Below are 23,198 nucleotides of genomic sequence, written 5' to 3' on the forward strand. Positions count from 1 at the left end.
AGATGACAATAAAGATACAAAAAATGGCTTGAAGGTAAGATATCCATAAGAAACAGCATTCTGGATTTTTTTAGAGAATATTTAGAGAGCCACAATATTGCCTGTTTTTGAATTGTATACCATTGAAAACAAAATCTTGTTCAAAGAAATGGTAAGCTTTTTGTACTTGAAGGAATTTGCTAAATTTGAATTTCTCTTGTGGGTCTTCTTCACATATATCCTTGAAGGGAATGGGTAGACCAGCTTATGGTGATGTTGTCAGGTTGCTTTCAGTAGGTGAATCTAAAGCACTAAACATGAGGATTAGTGGATGGAGGTCTTTCATGTTACCATAAGATCTGGAGTGCTCGAATATCATAGGGATGGTATGTAAAGGAACATCAAATGAGGGTTACAAAGTAAGTACCAGCATCTTTTACAAGAAGTCCGGTATCCATTGATGATGGTTTAACAATAATGAACTAACATCTCGAAATTAGAAGACTTTTTACTGGACATAGGCGTCTAGTAATGAAACACTCACTTTTTTTGTTTGTTTGTTCTAGAATTGTTCGAACAATCCTAGGAAACAGGTTATGAGCCACAGATTGATACACAATAAAAGACACCTTGCTATAAAAGCTTGCTTAAAAATAAAAAGGTATTATGTGTACAAAATAATTTATTATGTCTATAAGAAATCCTGCAGTGTCTAGTTTCATATATGTTTTTGTCCAGCAAAGTTTAAGGTCGCCCAGTTTGAATTTCAAATCATCTAAAAAATCCTTTGTAACCATCTAAATTTAAGTTTGTAATCATTCTCACGTCTTACACGATACTATTTATTTTAACTTTATTGAATCTTAGATGCCTCTTTTTTATATAAATCAGAAGCATTGATTTGTTTATTTTGTTGAAAGCATTTTGCTCGTATAATAATTTTATTACTTTTTAATGTGCCTTCAAAAAATACTAAGAGACTATTTATACAATATTCCCGGCAGATTCCACTATGTGGTGAATATAATTCTAAAAAATTTAGACATAAATCAATTAGTAAACATTCATAAAGGGGTCAACTTGGGTTCTTGTAGGAAAAAACCCCTTAAACCATATAGACATTAAAAACAAGACCAATTTTTGTTGTAACTACAAGAAAAAATGCATATACAATGTCTATTGTATTTTTAGTTTGGATATCAATTTCTTTATTGTGTCAATATTTGTTGTTAGTTAAAGATTACGTTAGACTATAAGCTGTTAAAAATTGTAAGAATTTTCAAGCTTTTTTTATATATATCAAATGTTACAGCGTCATAGTCGGGAGAATGGCCACATTTGGTATTCAAAATAAAAGCAATCATGAAAAGGAATAAGAGAACGTACTAATATCAATTTCAAGAAAATGTGAATGTGTGGCATGACTAAGTCTATTTCTCTCTTTCTATTGCTAATTATTTTGGATGTAAAAAGCAAGCAATATAATTTAAAAGGTAGGAGCATAATACTTAATAAAATTCGTATTCCATTCTTTAAATGTTAATTGACATAGCTGACTCTATTATGCCAATTCAATAAAGCCAAGGTTTCAAACAAAACGCCTATACTCTCCTTTTCTTTGCCTTTCCTAGGACAAGTGACATTCTCCCTATTCCTCCAAATATAATAAAGTTTGTTATGATAGCAAGAGATTCTATTGTTTTAATACAAAAACTATTTAAATATCTTTTTTATTGAAAGTTGTAAAAAGGTGGAAAAAAGGAAGTGAATGTTTTATGATCTATTTGCTAAGTCAAATTTAGCCATGCGTTCCTCAAGCTCAGGACGGAAATGACGAATCAAGCCTTGGACTGGCCAAGCAGCAGCATCACCAAGAGCACAAATGGTGTGTCCTTCAATTTGTTTGGTTAATTCCCAAATTTGATCGATTTCTTCTTTGTGACCACGTCCGTCTTCAAAACGATCCATCATAGACTCGAGCCATTTGGTGCCTTCACGACAAGGTGTACATTGACCACATGATTCGTGTCTGTAAAACTTGGCAAATCTGGAAATGGCTCTAACAATGTCAGTGGACTTATCCATAACAATCACAGCTAAGGAGAGATGTTAGAAAACAAAAAATTGTCAAATAAATTTAATAACATACCAGCTAAATGAAAAGGAATAAACAATAGAAAAATAGGTTCAATAAACTACAAAACAAAATTTATGTGTTTTTACTTACCGGTACCAAGACCAGAGTTAGCATCACGAAGAGCATCAAAGTCCATTCTATTAATTTGTAAGATGTTTAAATAAACAATATAAACAAGAAAATAAGCACCAACTTACAAAACATCATCACAAATGCTCTTGGGAAGCACAGGGACAGAAGAACCACCAGGAATAATACCAAGCAAATTGTCCCATCCACCACGCACACCACCACAGTGCTTTTCGATCAATTCCTTCAAAGGAATGGACATTTCTTCTTCAACAGTACAGGGGTTGTTGACGTGACCAGAGATACAGAAGAGCTTGGTACCAGAGTTACGGGGACGGCCAAAACCAGCAAACCAAGAACCACCACTGATAAATAAAAAAGTTAATTGATCTATTTCATTTTATAAATCCATTTCTTACCGTCTGAGAATAGTAGGAGCGACAGCAACAGTTTCGACATTGGTGACGGTAGTAGGGCAACCGAAAAGACCGATGTCAGCAGGGAATGGTGGCTTCAATCTAGGTTTACCTTGCTTGCCTTCGATAGATTCGATCAAACTGGTTTCTTCACCACAAATGTAAGCACCAGCACCACGGTGAATATAAACATCAAAGTCGTAACCGGATCCACATGCATTCTTACCAATTAAACCGGCTTCGTATGCTTCATTAATGGCTGTTTGAAGATGAGTAGCTTCTTGATAAAATTCACCACGAATGTAAATGTAAGCTACATATAACTATCAGCAATAATCCACATAATAAAACAATTAGGATACATTACCAGCATTAGCTTTCATGGCAGAACCAGCCACAAGACAGCCTTCAATCAATTTGTGTGGGTCACCACGAAGAATTTCACGATCTTTACAGGTTCCTGGTTCACCTTCATCAGCATTAATAACAAGGTAACGAGGACTAATAGAAAAAAAGGTTATTGATTAGGTCTTTTTTTGTATATCAGTCCTATCTACCGTCCGTCCAAAGGCTTGTTCATGAAACTCCACTTTAAACCAGTAGGGAAACCGGCACCACCACGTCCACGAAGACCAGATTCCTTCATTTCGTTAATAATCCATTCCGGACCCTTCAAAACTAATTCCTTGGTTTTGTACCAATCGCCACGCTTCAATGCGCCTTTCAATTTGTAGTCGTGCTTGGAGTAAACGTTGGTGAAAATACGGTCTTCATCAGAAAGACCACCAAAAGAGGTTTTTCCAGTAATTGGATTGGCGTTAGGGTTGGGTGCAGCTTCACTGGCAAATGTACGTGTAACGGAAATTGCGCTAGGAATCATTTTGGCATGTCGGGCCAAACTGGTTGCTACGAAAAGAAAATTCGTTAATTATTTCATTGATTTTGAAATTAATGTAGTTGTTTACCTCGCTTTGCGGTTATTGTTCTCAACATGACCGATAAAGACAAGTAAATAAAGGTGAGTTAAATATAGAGAGTTGGGGGTTGAGTTGGAACAAAAAAAGAAAAAAAAAAAAAACTCTGACTGTAACTGTTCAACCCCCTCCACCTTCAAGCTTTGAACACCGCTATTTTTATGACGTCGACTTAACGGAAGTTGAAAACGTTTTCAGTAGTGATCCAGGAACAAATCACAAAACGTGAGTAATTGCAACGATCAGAAGTTAAATAGTTTATCGTGATTGTATTGAATTAACAATTTCAATATTTTTAATGCAAAAATGTTGCATTGAGAAAATCATGATAATTTTCGAAAAAGACTAAAGGCTCTTTTTGTGACTTATAATGATCAAACATAGTCTTTTATATAGACAAGTCTTCCCATTTATTAGGTTGTATGCTACTTGAAAACATTGCGAAAAGAATGTAAAGCTAACTCAATATTCAGGATAATTTTTATGTGCTATTTTCCTGGATTTGGCTTTGAAGTGCTGAACAAAAGCTAAGTTCTACAATGAGAAAGCACATTTTTTTATTTACACGTCAGGTTGGTTACCGCATATCATTGAATTAAAGATTCTGTATTTTAAATCCTACAGTTATTTTTTCTCTCTTTTTATATCATATTTATCTTATTAAATTAAATAACCAAAAGAAAATGAATGGTTATGTTGGTAAATGGTTCAATGTAAAAGACGTTCTGTGCATAAACTAACTAGACAATGTCTCACTGTTTTAAGGCGATGATTCAGCATCTATGGATTTAGATCAATCCCAAACGGTATTTATTTTCTTTTCTCTTCATTGAAATGTTATTGATAGAAAACTGAATAAATATAAACAAACATAAAAAACAATTCTTATAGTGGATTAACTGGTTTTGTTCAGCATCTACTCACAGATATTATGCTGAAGTTGATGAGAAATTTATTGAAGATCCTTTTAATTTGATCGGCTTAAGCTCACAGATTCCTTTATACCGAGAGACACTTGAAGTTATTCTCGATTTGGAGCCGAACGATGCCATGTATAGTAGAGTTCCTGATTTGAGTTTACTTCAACCTTCAGCAGAACTTTTGTACGGTTTGATTCATCAACGCTACATTATTACCAAAGATGGTTTGCTACAAATGGTAACAAGCGAAAAAGGTTTTATATATTTGACTGATGTTTTCTTTAGTTGGAAAAATACAAAGCGGGCGACTTTGGCAAATGTCCAAGATTTTATTGTAATGATTGCCACCTTTTACCTTGCGGACAGCATGATACACCAAAGCAAAGTTTTGTACGCCTTTACTGCCCAAATTGTAAGGATATTTATACACCACCGAATCCAAAGTATGCTAATATTGATGGTAAATATTTAAACAAAAAACAAGGTTTCTTTTTCTAAACAAATTGTATATGCGCACACGTAGGTGCACATTTTGGAACAACCTTTCCTCATTTGTTTTTTCAAGCCTTCCCAGAGTATATTAAGAGGGTTGAGCCAACGACATATATACCTAGAATATTTGGTTTTCGAGTGAGCGCGGCGTCTTCTGTAGGTCCCCGTATGCAGTGGTTGAGAAAATTTCCAGATAATAACTTACTTGAAGAAGAATAAAAAGGAAGTCAGCCTTATGACAAAAGAAAAAAAAAATATGTAAATGATAAATGTTCGGCTAGAAAGCATTGTAGTAAATAATTTATATTCTGTTGTATTTTATATGAAAACAAATCTTTTGGAATCATGCTTTTCATTTTTAACCTGAATTAAATAGTGCCCATTGTCACTTTTTCTATTGTAAAGATCATTTGAGAAAATAAGCCAATTAAATAAAAAGATTCAAGTTTGGTAACAACGCATTGAAAAAGAAAGAGGGTATTATTATTAAACACAATAGCATACATACACAGAAAGAATTACATGTATGGATTAGGTTTCGTGTTTCCAGAATAGGATGATGATTGCCTATCAGCCTGTCTTCTTACAAGATAATTCAACTTGTCCATAACTTCTTCTAATTTCATTTTACGTTCTTGTAACTCTAAATGTCTCAAAATAGGAGGATTTTCTCTAGCAAATTGTTGAATCTGTTGGCGATCCATTTCATACACAAGTCTATTATCCACTTCTCTTGGGAATTGAAAGAAGAATTCATTTAAAAGTTCAACTTGAATAAACATAACAGCCTATTTCAAATCATGTTAGTTTTAAACTGTACTTTTTTTTTTTTTTTTTTCTTACTGTGTAAGTCAACTTTTCAGCAATCACGTTTAAGAAGGCTTCAGGACAAAATTGCTTATTCTCTGATGTTTTACATTGTCTGCTCTTCAATGCTGCAATACGATATTTTAAAATCATTGCTCGATCTCGCAAGTAGATGGCATCTTTGGCTTTCTCTAATAATTTTGGGTTATAAAATGATTTAACTTCTTCCTCTTCTTTTGTTTCTTCATTCATATCGGAAATAGTGTTCTCATCTAGTTTTCGACGGTATTCTTCTTTATCTGAATCAAGCACATAATTGATAGCGCCTTGCAATTTCTTTTTACCAACCGAGTTTTTAATAGAGCTTGCCATTTGCTCACACATTTCCAACTCTTTTTCTAATAAGGTAATAGAGCGTTTTACTCCCTCATTCCATTCCACATCAGTCACTTCAACCTACATACATTATTGAGTGTGAGTATATATTGCATGTATATTTCAATAATACACAAACCTCAAACTTGTAGGGCTTGATTGTATTTTCGACTTGATCACTTGTAGTCAAGAACTTGGTTCTCAATATTTCGCTAGCAAAGTTCATGATTTGTTTACGTGTTTCTGGATGGTATTTAAACGATTCTGCGTTGGCTAATCGTTCCATGTTACTCATCAAGACGTCTACTACAAGCTGGGTCGTTGATCTACCAATACCGCTCTTTGTCAAAGCAGCAGAAGCAAGGTCCACTTTATAAAGCCAATAGATATCTTCAGGAGTAGCTTTGGGGAGCTCTGCAATCTTAGAATCGCACCAGTATTGCTCTGCGCAGATATCCAATACTCGCTGTTCCAGCATGGATCTCACCTCATGTCGCACCTGAGGCTTTCCAAAGTTGTTAGCAAAGTTTTTAAAGTCATGCTTTAAGCAGTCCATTGTTTCGGCAACATAAGATTCAGCTGTCACCCTTCTATCATTATACTGCACTTTGAATTGATATTTGGCTTCTTCTAATTCTCTTTGAACCGCGTCGACGATACTATAAAGTGATTTACCCATACTTTGTTCCAGAACGTTCATTAGCTTATGGCGAAGGGTTGACGTTCCCACTTGGATGTCTCTCTGATTGAAAATCAGATGTGATCTGAAAAAGGCTTCTTCGGTCTTGATCAAAGCATCTGTCATGTTGGTATCGGTTGGGTTGTTGGGTGCTTTACACACAACTCCAATATAGCCTAGATGCAAAGGATAATCTGCATTACGAAGGATAGAAGCTCCAACCTGAGGGGGGACAAGATCCATCTTGGTAATTACACCGATTGTTCTTAAACCAAGAGGATCCGACTTTCTACTCGCTTTTAGAGCAGGTGAGTTAGCCAAATCAACATTCGCACTGCAAACAGCCAAGATGATGTTGGGACCACGAATGTATTTTTCACAAAGCTCTTCTATTTTTCTCTTAAGTGTCTCTGGTTGATTACGATTAGAGATTTGAATATATCCAGGCAAATCAATCAAAGTAAGATCAGGTACATTGGGTGAGTAAATTCGAAGTTCAATGGGTTTATCCGACACACATTCAGCTTCAGAAACAGCCAAGTTCATATCCACGAGTGTCTTTTGTATCTTTTTGAAATCAAATATCTTGCCAAGTCCAAGTTGCGGAAATTCACCATATTCCTCTTGTAAAGTCGGTGTATGAATCAATGTCAATTCAATGGGCCTTCGTGTTACCATGTTGTTACCCCTGGAAAGGTAGAAGTTATTACATGTTTTATATAAAACTAATAAACTTACTTTGGCAGGAATTCATGTCCCACAATAGCTTCTAACACTGAGCTTTTACCCGAACTCTGTGATCCAATAACAACAATACTTGGTAACTTTAAGGTTTCATTATGGTCGATGGACATCAAAATACTTCTTATCTCAATAAGCTTTTTGGTTAATAACATTAATTGTTCGTCCTGTGATGAAAACCCATTCTTCTTCCTTCTTTTTTGCCCTTCTGTTTCTTCCTCCTCCTCTTCATCTTCTTTGGAGAATGTAAAGCCAGTAGCTGCCACAGCGGCGGCGGCAGCGGCAGCAGCAGCAGCCTCTTCGTCTCCGTCATTAGGGTTTTTATCTTTGTTTGAGTTCTTGTTGTTTTCATTTTGACTTTGTTCGCTTGTTTTCTCGGGTGCTGAAGAATTCAAAGCATGATTAATTGATTTAGGTTCGTCTGTCTTTGCAGACAGAACATTTCGAATAGCCTCTGGAAGTCGTATATGAAATTCAGGTATAGAAATATCAAAATTTTCCACTTTTTCTTGTGCTTGAGCAAACAATGATCCCATTTCATTTATTCTTTTCTGCATAAATGTAGAACTTTTTTCTGCCCAATCTTTCAAAAAAATAAGCTGATCATTGTCAAAAAAAAAAAAAAAAAAACCTCTATTTACCTTGTAATTTATTGTTTGCAATGGTTGCACCTGTGATTGTTGTACCTGCAACCACAACAGGTAGACGGAAGGCTCTCAAAGCCAACTTGGGAATAGCCCCCAGTTGAATCGAACGAACTTGATTTTGTAAAATAAGCGCAGTTGGAGGACGAACAGCATGATAAGTTCGAATGCGAGGTGCGTGGTGAAGAAGAGGGATTGTCTGAAACTTTGAAAAATCACGTAAATGGTGGAATGATCTTGGTGAACGTGTTACTGATGGAGTCAGTGACAAGGGTTTACCTTGTCGCAGTAAATGGGTAATCATTAAAAATTATTTTAATGGACAAAGAAGCACCAAAAAAAGTGGGCTCAATTTTTTTTTATCTTAGCAGTCTGAGGTCATAATATTCAAAGTATTACAAAATTGCATGAAATCAAAAGACACAAGAGTTATAAAATAAAAAAAAGGTTTCTTTATTTTATATGTAAAAAATGTAAAAGTTATGAGCTCCCAAATGATGATGGCACCTATGTCCAAAACCTTGGTTCACCGTCAGATAATAATTGTTCATTACTTTAAAACATTTTTTTTTCGGAAAAAGCAAGCTTAGAATAAGCGGTGAGGCTTACCCATGGAAGACTTCAAGTACAAAGACTTGACGTTTTGCCAGTTCTTCTTCAATAAAGAGACAAGGAAGTTGACAGACAACATGATGTTGGCAATCAATTGATCTTCAGTCATAGCAACGTGACCAACGGCGACACCAAGACAGAGAACCTTCTTCAATTGGAACTTGATGGTAGCACGGATTTCGTTGGCCTTGTCGGTCAAAGAGTCGTTGTGGGAGACGGGGGTAGGGAACTTACCGACCTTGTGAAGACCGGGACCCAAAAGACGAGGAATTTGCTTAATCAAGGCTTCAGAAGCAAGGAAAGCATCGTACTTCTTGGCGAGCTTCTTGATGAGCTTCTTGTTCTTGTTGAGCTTCTTCAAGTCATCAACAGATTGGAATTCCATACCGGCACCCTTGGCTTGATCACAGTGGAAAGCATCACCGAGAACACAGACGGTCATACGGGGACGGGCAACGTGGGGAAGCTTGATGGTACCAGAGAAACGCTTATCACGTTGGGGATCGTAGTTCTTCAAACCAATTTGAAGTTCAATGGTTTCGGTGAAGTTACGTTTCTTTTCTTCAGAACCCTTAAGGATTTCATTAACAATGTCTCTGACGGCAGAAGCGCTAACTTTGCTATTTTACAAGAAAGGATGAATATTTTAAAGGGTTGGATGGATGATTCAATGGATGGATTACCTCATTTTTCAAAGTAGATTTTTTGTAAAGGAAGAAAAAAAAAAATAGAGACGGACATTGGGTGGTTAGTATTTATAGTCCATGTCTAAACAAATAATTTCATTGGCTGAATTAAAATTATAATACAAAAACTCAAATCACTCAAAAAAAAAGAAAAAGAAAAAACAATGCAAAATTATTACAATTTATAAAGCGTTGAACAAAAAGCCCATCTTCTTTATAGTTATTTTCTTTACACTCACACATACTACAAAAAGTAATCTGGTGTTCGTCGGGTAACATGTGGTTCACCTTTTCTTGGTGCGGGATCGAATTGAAGGCTATTGTAATAATAGGTTAATAAAACAAAGAAATATATTCTATCATATTGTAGCTTACAATGTATATTTCATATGCTCATCAATTTCCATGATAGCAGCCTGATTACCACAACGATAACAGTAATTAGGTGCACTAAAGATGGTTACTACGTTTTGATCATGTCCCCAGTTGTATCCCTAATTTAGCTATTAAACAACTACTTCTTTTGTACATGTGTATATGTTTATATACACCTCCATCACCAACTGGTGAGCTCTTGCTACTAATGTAAGGCCGTTGTTGTGGTTGAACGTTTCCGAAATATCTTGACCAAAGGTATAACCAGCACCACGAGGAGATATACCCCAGCCACACCTATCATCTGGATCAGACCATAGCAAATCACACATAGGCCCTTCATGAGGTACTTCTTGTATTCTATCCAATGATCGAATTTGATCGAGTGTATCAATAGATGGTGATAAACCACCATGTAAGCAGAATATCTAAGTTAAAAATATATGTGTAAGATACAAAGAATTTGCATCGCTTTTATCCTAAACCTGGTCTTCAATGATGGCTGTTAAAGGTAAGAAGTCAAATAAATCTGTAAACATTTTCCAAACACTGGCATTTCCATATTTTCTTAAACATTCATCATAAAACCCATATACTTGAGTAATCTGGCGTGATTCGTGGTTACCACGGAGGATAGTAACACGGTCCTTATATCGCACTTTAAGACAAACTAATAAAGTAACAGTTTCAACTGAATAGTATCCTCGATCAACGTAATCACCCATGAACAAATAATTTGTATCAGGCGAGTTACCACCAATACGAAATAATTCTTGTAAATCATGAAATTGGCCGTGAATGTCACCTTGAAGAAAAGAAGATTACTAGATGCTTTTGAAATAACATGTATTATTTACCACAAACCGTTACTGGACACTTAACAGGTTGTACATTGGATTCTTGCATGAGGATTTCACGCGCCTTTCAAAGATGAGCTTTTTAATTAGATGACGATTTTTATAAACTCTTTTTTTTTGTACTTTGTCACAAAGCTTTTTGATGTCATTTTCACTTAGTTGTTTACAATCTTGGAGTTGAGCAATCCAAGCATCTACATCAGCTACTGAACTAGAGGCAGACATTGTGTTGAAATATAAAAAAAAAGAGAGAAAGGTTCCTCCAAAACTTTGTAACTTGGAGTTTCAAAAGTGCACCAATAGTGACGTAGATCTCCAAACAGCACACCCCTTATTTGATTCTCAAAAAAAGGAGCATGCAAAGCTTATGTGGCTCAAGTGATTGAAAAATTTGCAAGTTTGAATATGCAATCTTGTTGAAGCGCATCTTTTCTAACAAGACAATTAAGGACAATCCTATATACCATAACTTCTATGATGGAAATAACAAAAATGATCGCTCACAATTTATCACAAGGATGTTTTTTAATAAAGAAAAAAACAAGCAATTCTTTTATTTTCTCTTTTATTGATTTGATTAAATATAGCTCTCTCTCTTTAGGAAACGAGAAATAATAAAATTTTACTTTATCGCAGTTTTTGTAAAATTGTATAAGCTATATTTTAGTTTAAAAACATAAATCCATAACAGCTTGTTATTACACTTGTGATTATTTAATAAACAAATATTCGGTTCAGTTAAAAAAAATTGATAAGGATTTGCTGATACTATTTTAAAGTACATGGTCTATGACAAGTTTACCACATAACAGAACAAGAGCTTTTTTTTTTTTTTTTTTTTTTTCAATCACGACCATAGATGGAAACATACTATGACGCCTGAGCATTAGGACAACACTCATTAAAAAAGATACCAAGTCAATAAGAGACACCTGCTTGTTTTCAAATAGAACTCCCTCTTTTTTATGACTTGAACAGAGTACATTCTTGTCTTAAAAGGCATCAACGTTTACATTCACAAGTTTTTTAAATAGCACCAAATTGACTTAGTACCTGAGCTCCTTTCCAGCAACCATTTATAAAATACCTAACGTTGAAGATGGCGTGATGATGCTTCAGATGTAGTGTGTTTCATATACGCTTAGGTGTATGTATATGAGTTAATGTTGGCTGTGAAATAACCCCTGATAATAAAATATGCTGTTTTTCCTTCAAGAGACTCACTAGCTGCTTTTTCTGATCACATTTCTTTATTATATAAAACAAAAATACAATACTTTAGTCCTATTATTAAGTGTGTTTAGTCGAAACGTATGCCATTTAATACCCTTTTTATTTTTCGCAATTACCTGACGACTCTTTAGACTACGAACGGTCACTTCAGTAGATGTACTATTTTAAATTAATTATTTAGTCTACATAAGAATATCCCAGGATGGTTATATTACATGATATAAACAACAGCTCCCCAGCCTGATAAAGCATCTCTATCCTGTGCATTCAATAACGCCTGAGAAATTGTTTCAAAAAGGTCTTCAGGTTCAAGATCTGGTTCCCAAAGCGATTCACACATGCCATACAAGTTGGGTCCTGCCGTTCCACTCACAACAAAGTCTTTTGCAAAATTGATGCATCCAATCAAGTCCATGGAACATATGAATGGTTTATTGTGTTTGTCTAAGCCTGCAATTACTGGTTCAACAAAATAAGGTCCAAATCTATTTTGTACATAAGACAATGATTTTTTAAATCAGATATGTATACCTTCTCTCATATAAAGTTGAAGAAACCATATGAGCAAGAGCCTTTGGTTCAATTTCTCTTTCTTCACGCATTTTATACATGTTGGTTTTAAAACGAAATCGATCTGCTCTAAACTGAAATATAAGTGACCAAATTGGCATATAAGAATGGACTTTTTACAGTGTAATCACATCGGTGGCTAATCCTGGTAAGCCAATCAATGTTTTCTCTGTTGCTTTAAAGATTTTTTGAAATTCGGTCGAAACTGTCATGAATTGAGCACCTAAACGTTTATCTGCAGCAATAGCAACACAGTCTTTACCGACCATGGCTACCACAGAGCCTCCATTATATTGCATAATAGACTATTTATACGTAAGTCTATAACTTTTATCAGCAGACACTTTAGTTACCATATTAAAATAGGTAGTTTATATTGTGTATAAAAATGAAAAGGGAAGGACGCGTAACTATTCCGCTATCATCAATCAAGTTCGGAAATTGAACAAATCCTGGGATTCAATGCAGTACATGAATTTGTGCTGACCAAATTTATATTCTTCATGTGAAATCGTCCTTTTTTTTTTATGACTGAGCCAGATAAAAAACAAGCAACTGCATTGCAGCTAAACTTTCCTTATGGTGCACAACCAGATATAAGTACATAGTAACTTGTTCATTATTATTCAATAAGACTATTAAATTTTTGCTTGTTGTTGTAGTTCGTGCAAACCAAAAAGACATGTATTATTTAAGCATCTTACAAGAGCAATGGACAAGTGTCATTCAACAGTTCTTTGGTATGAAAAACTAGTGGTACAATTCAAAAAAAAAGAAACCAACGAATCGATTAGGTACTAGAGCTCAGCATGTGTGGCAGAAAGAAATCAACACTTTATCCGAATTGTGTTATCATGGCTTGACAACTTTGTTAGGATCACAAACATTAGGAGAAGAATATTGTGACTTGGCACAGTTCAGCCAATCTACGCAAACATATCCAGGTTTAGTTGTAAACATCGAAAATGAATCTTTATGTATTGAAACTTACATTACTTGTAAAGCGACGTTTTTGCTTGGTGTTTATTAAATGCCTATTGCCTTATATTTATACAAAAAGCATGACAGAACTCAAAAAACACACACGTCAAGAATCAAGTAAAAGAGAAAAGATAGTAGAGTGGATAACAAAAGTGCAACAAGGCATATTTAAACATATACGGCCAATTCATTTGGCTATTTTCTACTTTTTTGGTGCTTATTATAATTTGTCTAAAAGAATAACCGGCATCCGATATGTAAATTGTATATTTTATTATAGAAATTTGATGCACTTACTTTATTATTAGATATTTACGAGACAATTGGGTCCAAATGAACAAAGAGTAGGATATGAAGTGTTAGGAGGATTGATTATGATTCAATTAGGTATACAAACCCTCTTGACTTTACGTAAGAGAATGCAATCAAGCCAAATATCTGAAAATAAAGAAGAAGAGGAAAAGATAGTTGCAGCAGAAGACGATTATGACTTTATGAATTCGATTATTGAAGAAGAAAAAGAAGAAAAAGAATTGAGCTATGAAGAATTACAACTATTGAAGTGTGCTTTATGTTTAGAAACAAGAAAAGTAACGACGAGTACACCTTGTGGACACTTATTTTGTTGGAATTGCATCATTGAGTGGTGTCAAAACAAATCAGAGTGCCCTCTTTGTCGAAGTCATGTAAATATTTCACATGTAATACCTTTGAATAACTTTTAAAAATAAAAATGTCATTGGGATTCAGCAATATGACCTTTTGAAGTTGTTTCAATGAATTTTAAAGTGGTTGATGAGTTTAAACGTTTCAGTTAGAAAAATGGTGCGCGTGCATTGTACTCTTGCGCTTAATAAAAAGACATGTGCGTCATTTTTTACAATAAATATAGGTGATACACTTTAAAAGCGTCTTTTTGATGATGAGCTGCAATGATTCAAATATCAAATAGAGCTATTTTCCAAATAAAAATGAGTTGATGCTTATCCCATATAATCGTGGCGTAAAAAAAAAAAAGACAATGCCCCTTTATTCTTTGAGTTTCCCTTTTCAGAAATCGCAGTGTGGCTTTCAATTGGTACACCATGTTGATATTTCTAGTACTAATATAAAATATTCTGTTTTGTTCATAAAAGCTATTCGCATATCAAAATACATTGAATGAAATTTCATTTGTTTGATATAAACTAATTGACAATAACAATGCCAAGGAAATTATCCAGGTACGTAAAAATTCATATTAAACCAATGGACTTTTAATTGTACCTGTCTGTGTTACAAATTACAATATAGGAAAAAAAAAAAAAAATAGGCAATCTGAAATCTTTCTTTCTTCTTTGATTAATAGAAACATCCTTTTATCAACTTCTTTTTTTTTTTTTTCTCTCTCTTGTATGAAATAAAAGAGAAGGACAGCTTAATTCTTTTTGAAAAATAAACCGTATTATTTTTATAAAAAAAAAAAGTTTTAACTGTGGCGTATAAGTGACTTTTAAAAAAGTATGTTTAGAATTCCTGCTGTGCAACTTTACTTTCTTCTTCTTTTTCTATTTTTCAAATAACAATAACCATGTCTTCTAAAAGACTCAGTCTTGGTTCACATTTCCTTAGCAGTAAAAAGAAGGGTGATTTAGTTGAGCTATTTAATAGCTTCGATAAAGATAACGATGGAAAAATATCTTGTGCTGAATTTAATGAACTATTACATTCAATGAACATTGATAATACAGCAGCAGTAACATCCATGGTAAATATTATATTCAATCTTTTCTTTTAGCTCATGCTTTAAATAAAGGTAAACCAAGTGAGTAAAGATAACAATAGCTTGAACTTTGAAGAATTCGCAACATTAATGCGTCCAACACTTTCTGACCCACACAAAATGAACAAGAAACAAGAAGAACTCAAAGAAGCTTTTGACGCATTTGATAAAGATGGTGATGGACTCATTAACCAAGTAGAGCTACAAGCAATGATGGAAAAATTAGGAGACAAGATTAGCTTAGATGAAGCCAAGTTGTTAATAGAAGAAGTGGATTTGGATAAAGATGGTGGCGTGAATTTTAATGAATTTTCGGCGATGATGGGAATACCCGTGAATAATAATCCACCCAAAACAAGAGCCGAATGTAATCAACATCATCACCGATTGTCTTTTAGAAAGTTCTTTTGTACACATAAATAGGCTTAGCTATAAACCATTACACGTGGATTTTTATTTTTATTTCTTTATAAACACACCACTCATTCACTCGCTCTCTTTTCTCTCTTTTGTATTCAATAAATATTTATTATTTTCACTCTAAAAAAAAAAGAAAAATGCTGTCAAATTACTATCAAATCCTTGGTATTTCAGAACAAGAAGTTAATACTTTACAAGAAGGTAAATAATATCAAAGCTTTTTAACAAGCAACTAATCAATAAACAGTCTTTCAAATTTATGCAAAGAAAAAAGACTATATCCAACTTGAACAACTTCAACAAATCCTATTAGATCTCGGCATAACAATCACACTTGAAACAATAAGCCAAATCATTGACTTGAATCAAGACAAAAAGATTGATTTTTATGAGTTTATTGTTGCTATCTCCTATTATATTCCTCCTATTCACACAACAACCATAAAAAGACAAGACCAGGAATTACTAAGATGCTTTCTATACTTTGATAAAGATCATGATGGACGAATCAGTCAGCTTGAATTGGAAGATGTCATGAAAAAGTTGAATGCGAAACTCAGTCCATATGAAATTAAAGAAATGATGAAGACGGCTGATATGAATAAGGATGGATTTGTGGATTTTGATGAATTTAAACAATTATTAACTTATTGAACAATAAATAACATAGAACAATTGTAAATATATAAAAAAAAACGTGTAGATCTTGTTTTTCTGTAACATTCGAATGCTTGGCTTACTTGCAAAAGTAGAACATTCTATTAGAACATTAAACACGTTGGTTTCGGCCCTTTTTATAAGGTAAACAATATGAATTGTCCCGTTCTTGCTTGATGTTTTTTTTTCTATATAATAAAATAAAGCAGGACAAAGAGAAGGGAACTAACTCTACTGCTATTGTCCTACCTTCTTTTGTTCCTAAAGTTTAATTTGTGTTACGGAACCTTAATTATATCCTTTTTTTTTTTTTTTATTACAAAATCTAAAGGCATTTCTTCTTTTCTTCTTCTTTTTTTTTGTATGAAGAATCATGTCCAAAAAGAAACAATCTTCTTATGGTCCATTTATTGAATTTGTAGTCTTGCCGTCTATTAGAATAGCAGTTTTATTACTATCCGTACTGGCTATTGGATTTGGAAGTTGGCTTGAAACAAACGATCAAATTGGTGATTGTTCTTTTAAAAGTTCTGTAGCATTACATCAAGTATTTCTTTATCAGAACATTTCCAGTGATTCAACTACACCTGATTCTATCACATTTGGCTTATGGAAACATTGTTATATTTATGCTCTTAATTGTTCATGTACGCCAACGAATCTAAAATATGATCCAGGTACACTCATACCACTTTTTTTTTTTTTTTTTTTTTTTTTTGCAATCATATTTAAATTTAAATAGATGTGTCTACTATACTTCAAACAGCCGTACAAGGCAATGCCACAATTCCTACTGGTACAACAGGCGCTTCTTTAAATCGTCTTGTTCCTCTTTTATTATCCACTTTATTTGTAGTTTGCGCCTTCTTGATCGGCCTCTATACAAATAAAAAGGGAAAATACTTATACCGTCGAATCATTGTCGGCTTAATCTTGATCTCTTCTATCCTGATTGCTTACAGTTTTGGTTACTCTTATCAGCACTATTCTCAAATGATCAACAAAACTTGCAATGCTCCAAATAACAATGTATATTGTGCTCGACATGCTGTTCAGATCGAAGCAATCCTGTTTTCTGTCGCATTAGCTTGTTTATTTTTGGCTCTTGTGTTCTGGACTATGGCTTCGGCATTCTTTTCAAAAAGTGCAACCGCGTCTTATGAAAGAACCGAATCTTCCCAATTAACAATTTGTCAACAATCACCATCACCAGCAAAGGAATCAAACGATGAATTGGCTGCATGGCGTGAAGCTGCTGCATTTGATCCAGAGAATGATGCTATTTGGGATGAAAAAGAAGATTTATATCAAAATAACATGTACCAAGAAGCATACGAGGATAAAAGGTTCCAAAAAGGCCGTACTTTTTCAAAACAACCAACACTCATCTCGCTTCCTCATCCTGCTCATACTTCAACAAGACATAGTAAAAGCGATTATCAAAGGGACGTCAGACATCAAACCCGACACAAATATCCAAGAAATAAGGAAAGCCGGAGTAATTCTGATGTGAGTAAAGCATCTTATGAGCAACAACAGCAGAAGCAGCAACGAACCTTGTTACAATTGAACTTTGCTGGCTCAGGTGGCGCAACAAAGACACCAACGAGTATGTCACCCCATCCGCTCCAGTGGCAAAAAGACCATGCTGACGATGATGATGATGAGTACTTACTACAAAGATCTTCTACTGCTCATGTGCCTATTTTGAATATGCCACCTAGTGGGATAGAACATCCAGTTAGTAAAAAAATTATTGTTGATAAAAGAATTCGAAATTACCTCGAAAACAATACAAACTATTCTTAATTTATGTAAAAGTCTTCTTGTAATATTTAATAAAGTGTAACAAATGTATACTTTTGTTGTAAAGCTTGTAAAAAAAAAAAAAAAAAAAAAAAAGGAAACAGAGAAAAAGTTTTTTAACCCTAACTGTTTACATCTTTTAAATTATTTCTTATCACATTTGATTACTATAAAACATGATAAAAGAGGAAAAGCTCTAAGCCAAGAAACTGTTTTTAATAAATTATCTCTTTTGGATAAACATAGCATAGTAACAAGAAATTCAAAAGGTTTACCATCATCTCCTGACAGTCGTATTTATTTAGACTAGCAGCAAGTAAAGTCTTATATCATGCTCAATTGATGGCATAAGCAACTTGATAACACCAGGTTATGTGTTCAGTAAAGCATATGTTATGATGACAAAAAAAGTATCCTGCTGCACTTGCTAACAAGCGCATTGACACATAAAAGTGACTCTCTGTCTGAAATAAACAAGTCAATTTTATTATTGTCTGACCGTGTTTTTTTTTAATAAACATGAAGCAGGAATTAGAACAATTAACAAAGTCATTAGGCGTATTTGAAAAGTTAGAACATGGTAAGTGCTTGCAAAAGAAAAAAAAAAGAATCCTTTTCATCTTTATTAAACAAGTGTAAAAGAGGGACTTGATTCACCTCAAGAGATCTTGCCAAGATCAGCATCTGATCTACAGCGATTGTTACAACTTGATCCAAGTTCAGTAGAGTCAGTGCTTGATGCTGCTTCTATTGAAGCATACGATTGGAGATTAAGAGAGCAAGTTGGCAACGAACTTATTGGAATTGAATCGCAAACCATGTTGACAACAGGTGACGAAATATTTGACGATATCTTGAAAGGAGGCATACCACTTGGCACGATTACTGAAGTTGTAGGGGAAAGGTAAGACATGTTGATAAACAAGTAAGCATATAGCCGTAACTGTGCTATAGTTCATCAGGAAAAACACAATTAGGACTGCAGCTTTGTTTATCAGTCCAAAAGCCTATCCTTGAAGGAGGTTTAGAAGGTTCAGCAGTTTATATTCATAGTGAAGGACCGTTTCCATCTGCAAGACTAAACCAACTTGTTGATAAATACACTTCTGACAACAATAACTTAGAATCAGAACAACTGAGAAATCATATTCACACCATGCGTGTCACTGATGGAGAGAGCCAATATCGCGTATTAGCTTACCAACTTCCCGCTTTTTTGGAGTTACAACAGCAAAGAAGTGCAAGAAAGGTACGATTGATTGTGATAGATTCTATTAGTGCCATTTATAGAAGTGATGGCGCTTATAAGCAACGATTTGAAAAGATGGCAGAGATTTGTGAGATTGGAATGCGTTTAAAAAAATTGGCGAGTGAATATAATGTGGCAGTAGTGACTATTAACCAAGTAACGGATGTGCCCGATAATTCTTTAAAGGGAAATGCTTTCACAGAGCATATGGAAGAATGGCTGGATTTTAATCTAGTCAATCAGCATGAAAGTAATCGCCTTGGGTTGTATATCCATTCGCTACTTAAAAGACCTGTGTTGGGCTTGTCATGGCAAAATTCAGTAAACACAAGAATTAGGTTAGCTCGATCACAAATGATGGATAACACTGCTACTAGGCGTATACTGTTTATAGAATTCTCACCTCAAGCAGAAAGAAGGGGTTGTGAGATCATGATTGATGATACTGGAATACATGCAATTTGATACAATACAAAATCTTGTATCATTTTATACCCGCATATATCAAAGCTTATTTTGTAATTGGATTCTTTTTATTGATAAAGTGCTTTTGTTTAAATCAAGATCTTGAGCGCTTATTACGGTTTCTTGATCTATCCCTTGATCTATCCCTTGCATATCTTTCTTGTCTGTAATCTCTCTTATATCTGTCATCATCGTATTTTTTATAATCCCTTGATCGTCCTCGATAACGTTCATAATCGTCAAACTCATCTCTTCTTCTTCTACTACTTGGACTTCTTGATCTGCTGCTTCTGTACCTTGGACTTCTTGATCTGTTACTTCTGTATCTATCCTTTGACCTATCGTCATATCTATCTCTTGATCTGTCATCATATCTATCCCTTCGATCGCTTTCATAATCATCTTTATGTCTATATCATGTATATCAATGCACATATACATCTATAATATGTAGCCATACTTACTCTGGTCTTTTCTTTTCTTTTCTCTTTTCATCATCATATTCTTTCAACTTTTTTTCTAAATCACGAGCAATAGGAATTGGGATGCGAGGAAGCATGGTTCCTTGAAACTTGGGTTCAATAATCAACATACGAATCAATTGACCCACGGTAACCTTCGTAGGATGTAGGCCACTGCTAATAGCTACCTCTTCATCATCTTCCAAATAATATTGATACCAATCCCAAAGCTGTGCAGGTGCACATACATAACGTAAATACAAAAATCCAATAGCTCGAATATAACTAACAGAGCAAGTTAGTTTGCTTGCTAACTGTAACACACTTTTTTTTTTTACTAACGGAGAGTCACCGTGTTCTACAAGATTTTCAAGCTGTCTGATTGTCAATTTAAGCGTCCATAACTTGAACAATAAACAAAAAGCAGTAGAAGGTTGATTTCCTTTAATGAAAGGAGCTATCAAACAATATAAGTTTACATATGCAAATATTTTACTATTTTAAAAAAAGTCTATTTTCTTTTTTTTACTTAGTACGGAAACTATCATGAGTTATTAGTATTTTATTAGTTTTTTTCTTCTTTTTGTTGTTTACCTTCATTATAAATTTCATCTACAATTTCATGAAATGTCTTTTTGTCGCTATTCATATTATTAAATATACACACAAGAATATATTAAAAATTACATGAATACTTTACTAAAGTGAGCGAAAATAAGGAGAAGATAGTATATTTTGATTTAGAGGGACCTCCGTATTCCTCGTAGAATCATTTCCCCTAGGGTCCCCGGTAAAAAAGCTCGACTTGGCACCCTAGTGAGTGGCGTTAAAAAAAAAAAAGGAACTATCAGAAAAAAAAGAAAACCTTTTAATTCTCAGCTGTAGTTTTTTTTTTCTTCAAGATGGAGTGTTTCAAGACATGGGCAAAAGAAAGTGGAATTACTACATTTGGCACCTTAATAAAAGAAACGACTACTTCAGGCAATGGCTTATTTAGTTCACAAGCCATAAATAAAGATACTGAAGTAGTTCAAATACCATCTCAATTTGTCTTATCTTCCAAAAGAGTCTTGGAAGACAACGAGGAGTTTAGCGATTTAGTTTATAATTACTTTATGAAAAGACACAGCATTACGTTGTTAGAAGCAAAAAAAATGGCTGCTGATCAAGATCGTACTATATTATGTCTATTTTTGATTTATTATCGATTCTTTAATGAAAATACCAAATGGAAACCCTACATGGATATTTTACCTACCCTTGAATTCTTTCAAAAAACACATGTCTTATTTAACCCTGGTACTGTCAAGGGAACTTGCCTTGAGAACTCGATAAGGTCCAAGATATCTAGCTTAGAAAGAGAATTGGAAGAGATCAATCAGTACTGGCCGACAAGAATTGAATTGGACATGTATCTTTGGGCAGACTGTACAGTTTGGTCTCGTGTTGTGGGTATTACTGAGACTGAGATTGCTCTTGTTCCTTATTTTGATTTGGCCAACCATTCCTTAAATGAATCTAATATTAAATGGGAATTGACTGACGATGAAGGGCTTATGCTTGTCACAACAAAAGACATCAAGTCGCAAGATGAAGAATTGACGCTTTTTTATGGGTCAAAATCAAATCAAGAATTGCTCTTTCTGCACGGATTTTGTATACAAGATAACCCTGAAACCTCTCGAATTACAATCCCTTTGATGCCATTTTTGGATCTATCTGATCCTGTTGATATTAGCAAGATACAATGGCTAAAGAGTGTTGGTGCAAAACCAATACTTACCTTGATGGGCAGCCGTACTTCTAATTTGGATCCACTCGTTGCGGATGGCTGGACAGTCGATTCTGTGGCTGCTTTATATTTGATTGCCTTGACAGAGGATGAGGGATTATGCTTTTCATCAATGGACTTACAGATACATGGAAGGTCCGTAAAGGGTTTGAATGAATTGTATGCTTGTGCACAAGGGTTGGACCTACTTCCTCTTATTCAACTCAGAGCCGTTGTACTTTTGACGAACGCTTTAGAATATCATTTGAATATGAACATAGAACATGAGGTTGATCAAGATGGCTCAGGTCCTTTATTGGCACATACTTCTATCTATCGTATTGAAGAACGAACTATTCTGCAGAGAGCACAAACACAGCTAGGACGTCTGCAAGACGAGCTTTTGAAGAATAAAGTAGTCTTATCTTATTTGCAAGATCAACAATAGAATTGCGTATTACTTGGAATAAACCTTTTTTTTTTCATGTCAAATAAGATAAGTTTTTGATTTATTGTTTTGAAACATCCGACATTGGATAAAAGATAGGCCGTTACTTTTATAAAAATCACGGGGATTTAATCATGGCAATAAAAAAAAGTTTTTTTTTTTTTTTTTTTTTTTTTTTTCTTCTTTACAAGTTTCTTCTTCTTTTCCTCTTTCTCTTTTTATTAATAATGAATAATAATAACGACAATAGTATAATGTTAGACTCTGACTTTTCAGACGAGCTGGTGATAAACGAAGAAGTGGAAGAGTTTAAGAGAATGAACTATACAAGTAGTGAAGAAGAAGAAGAGGACTATATCTATTATAAACCAACTGCTCCACCACCTTCACCTCAAGAACCTTCTATGTTGGATATGATATTTAGCAATAAAGAAGATAATAAAAGTATATATAAAGAAAGAGAATTGATGGAACATGCACAAACACTAGATAAATTACTGCGTAGAACACTACAACAAAGTACGAATAAAATATGTAAAAAAAGAAGAACATCCTGTACATTAGATAAGCATCCAAAATTAAAAAACATAATGAAAGCCTCCACATCCCCCC

At 34.2% G+C, this 23,198-nt stretch overlaps 13 protein-coding genes across 13 annotated transcripts; 7 read left to right on the forward strand and 6 right to left on the reverse strand.

Annotated features, from left to right (window-relative positions):
• Positions 1-1,752: 1,752 nt before the first annotated feature.
• RO3G_16215 (NADH dehydrogenase [ubiquinone] flavoprotein 1) lies at positions 1,753-3,481 on the reverse strand (the record flags this gene model as incomplete). Its single annotated transcript, XM_067670799.1, has 6 exons — positions 1,753-2,075; positions 2,207-2,253; positions 2,314-2,550; positions 2,605-2,914; positions 2,969-3,102; positions 3,159-3,481. The coding sequence occupies 6 exons, from the start codon at positions 3,479-3,481 to the stop codon at positions 1,753-1,755; spliced, it is 1,374 nt and encodes a 457-aa protein (XP_067526900.1).
• A 777-nt stretch (positions 3,482-4,258) lies between these two features.
• On the forward strand, positions 4,259-5,206 carry RO3G_16216 (uncharacterized protein; the record flags this gene model as incomplete). Its single annotated transcript, XM_067670800.1, has 4 exons — positions 4,259-4,288; positions 4,467-4,733; positions 4,781-4,955; positions 5,148-5,206. The coding sequence occupies 4 exons, from the start codon at positions 4,259-4,261 to the stop codon at positions 5,204-5,206; spliced, it is 531 nt and encodes a 176-aa protein (XP_067526901.1).
• Positions 5,207-5,505: 299 nt separating this feature from the next.
• On the reverse strand, positions 5,506-8,125 carry RO3G_16217 (uncharacterized protein; the record flags this gene model as incomplete). Its single annotated transcript, XM_067670801.1, has 5 exons — positions 5,506-5,775; positions 5,831-6,250; positions 6,309-6,590; positions 6,657-7,536; positions 7,587-8,125. The coding sequence occupies 5 exons, from the start codon at positions 8,123-8,125 to the stop codon at positions 5,506-5,508; spliced, it is 2,391 nt and encodes a 796-aa protein (XP_067526902.1).
• A 694-nt stretch (positions 8,126-8,819) lies between these two features.
• On the reverse strand, positions 8,820-9,533 carry RO3G_16218 (60S ribosomal protein uL1; the record flags this gene model as incomplete). Its single annotated transcript, XM_067670802.1, has 2 exons — positions 8,820-9,465; positions 9,529-9,533. 2 exons carry the CDS (start codon positions 9,531-9,533, stop codon positions 8,820-8,822), a joined length of 651 nt encoding a protein of 216 aa, XP_067526903.1.
• A 369-nt stretch (positions 9,534-9,902) lies between these two features.
• Positions 9,903-10,988, reverse strand: RO3G_16219 (serine/threonine-protein phosphatase PP2A catalytic subunit; the record flags this gene model as incomplete). Its single annotated transcript, XM_067670803.1, has 5 exons — positions 9,903-10,025; positions 10,083-10,334; positions 10,392-10,711; positions 10,764-10,827; positions 10,887-10,988. The coding sequence occupies 5 exons, from the start codon at positions 10,986-10,988 to the stop codon at positions 9,903-9,905; spliced, it is 861 nt and encodes a 286-aa protein (XP_067526904.1).
• A 1,053-nt stretch (positions 10,989-12,041) lies between these two features.
• On the reverse strand, positions 12,042-12,922 carry RO3G_16220 (uncharacterized protein; the record flags this gene model as incomplete). The annotated part of the gene is made up of 6 exons (XM_067670804.1): positions 12,042-12,047; positions 12,113-12,155; positions 12,212-12,481; positions 12,528-12,635; positions 12,687-12,871; positions 12,920-12,922. 6 exons carry the CDS (start codon positions 12,920-12,922, stop codon positions 12,042-12,044), a joined length of 615 nt encoding a protein of 204 aa, XP_067526905.1.
• Positions 12,923-15,117: 2,195 nt separating this feature from the next.
• On the forward strand, positions 15,118-15,732 carry RO3G_16221 (uncharacterized protein; the record flags this gene model as incomplete). Its single annotated transcript, XM_067670805.1, has 2 exons — positions 15,118-15,294; positions 15,343-15,732. 2 exons carry the CDS (start codon positions 15,118-15,120, stop codon positions 15,730-15,732), a joined length of 567 nt encoding a protein of 188 aa, XP_067526906.1.
• A 134-nt stretch (positions 15,733-15,866) lies between these two features.
• RO3G_16222 (uncharacterized protein) lies at positions 15,867-16,383 on the forward strand (the record flags this gene model as incomplete). The annotated part of the gene is made up of 2 exons (XM_067670806.1): positions 15,867-15,930; positions 15,977-16,383. 2 exons carry the CDS (start codon positions 15,867-15,869, stop codon positions 16,381-16,383), a joined length of 471 nt encoding a protein of 156 aa, XP_067526907.1.
• A 376-nt stretch (positions 16,384-16,759) lies between these two features.
• Positions 16,760-18,195, forward strand: RO3G_16223 (uncharacterized protein; the record flags this gene model as incomplete). Its single annotated transcript, XM_067670807.1, has 2 exons — positions 16,760-17,063; positions 17,129-18,195. The coding sequence occupies 2 exons, from the start codon at positions 16,760-16,762 to the stop codon at positions 18,193-18,195; spliced, it is 1,371 nt and encodes a 456-aa protein (XP_067526908.1).
• Positions 18,196-18,711: 516 nt separating this feature from the next.
• Positions 18,712-19,488, forward strand: RO3G_16224 (uncharacterized protein; the record flags this gene model as incomplete). Its single annotated transcript, XM_067670808.1, has 4 exons — positions 18,712-18,772; positions 18,835-19,096; positions 19,147-19,441; positions 19,483-19,488. The coding sequence occupies 4 exons, from the start codon at positions 18,712-18,714 to the stop codon at positions 19,486-19,488; spliced, it is 624 nt and encodes a 207-aa protein (XP_067526909.1).
• Positions 19,489-20,000: 512 nt separating this feature from the next.
• Positions 20,001-21,016, reverse strand: RO3G_16225 (uncharacterized protein; the record flags this gene model as incomplete). Its single annotated transcript, XM_067670809.1, has 3 exons — positions 20,001-20,316; positions 20,371-20,824; positions 20,962-21,016. 3 exons carry the CDS (start codon positions 21,014-21,016, stop codon positions 20,001-20,003), a joined length of 825 nt encoding a protein of 274 aa, XP_067526910.1.
• Positions 21,017-21,521: 505 nt separating this feature from the next.
• RO3G_16226 (uncharacterized protein) lies at positions 21,522-22,586 on the forward strand (the record flags this gene model as incomplete). Its single annotated transcript, XM_067670810.1, has 1 exon — positions 21,522-22,586. One exon carries the CDS (start codon positions 21,522-21,524, stop codon positions 22,584-22,586), a length of 1,065 nt encoding a protein of 354 aa, XP_067526911.1.
• Positions 22,587-22,813: 227 nt separating this feature from the next.
• On the forward strand, positions 22,814-23,150 carry RO3G_16227 (uncharacterized protein; the record flags this gene model as incomplete). Its single annotated transcript, XM_067670811.1, has 2 exons — positions 22,814-23,030; positions 23,131-23,150. 2 exons carry the CDS (start codon positions 22,814-22,816, stop codon positions 23,148-23,150), a joined length of 237 nt encoding a protein of 78 aa, XP_067526912.1.
• Between the last annotated feature and the right edge of the window lie 48 nt (positions 23,151-23,198).

Source organism: Rhizopus delemar, genomic scaffold, assembly GCF_000149305.1.
Source record: "Rhizopus delemar RA 99-880 supercont3.19 genomic scaffold, whole genome shotgun sequence".
Classification (NCBI taxonomy): Eukaryota; Fungi; Mucoromycota; class Mucoromycetes; order Mucorales; family Rhizopodaceae; genus Rhizopus; species Rhizopus delemar.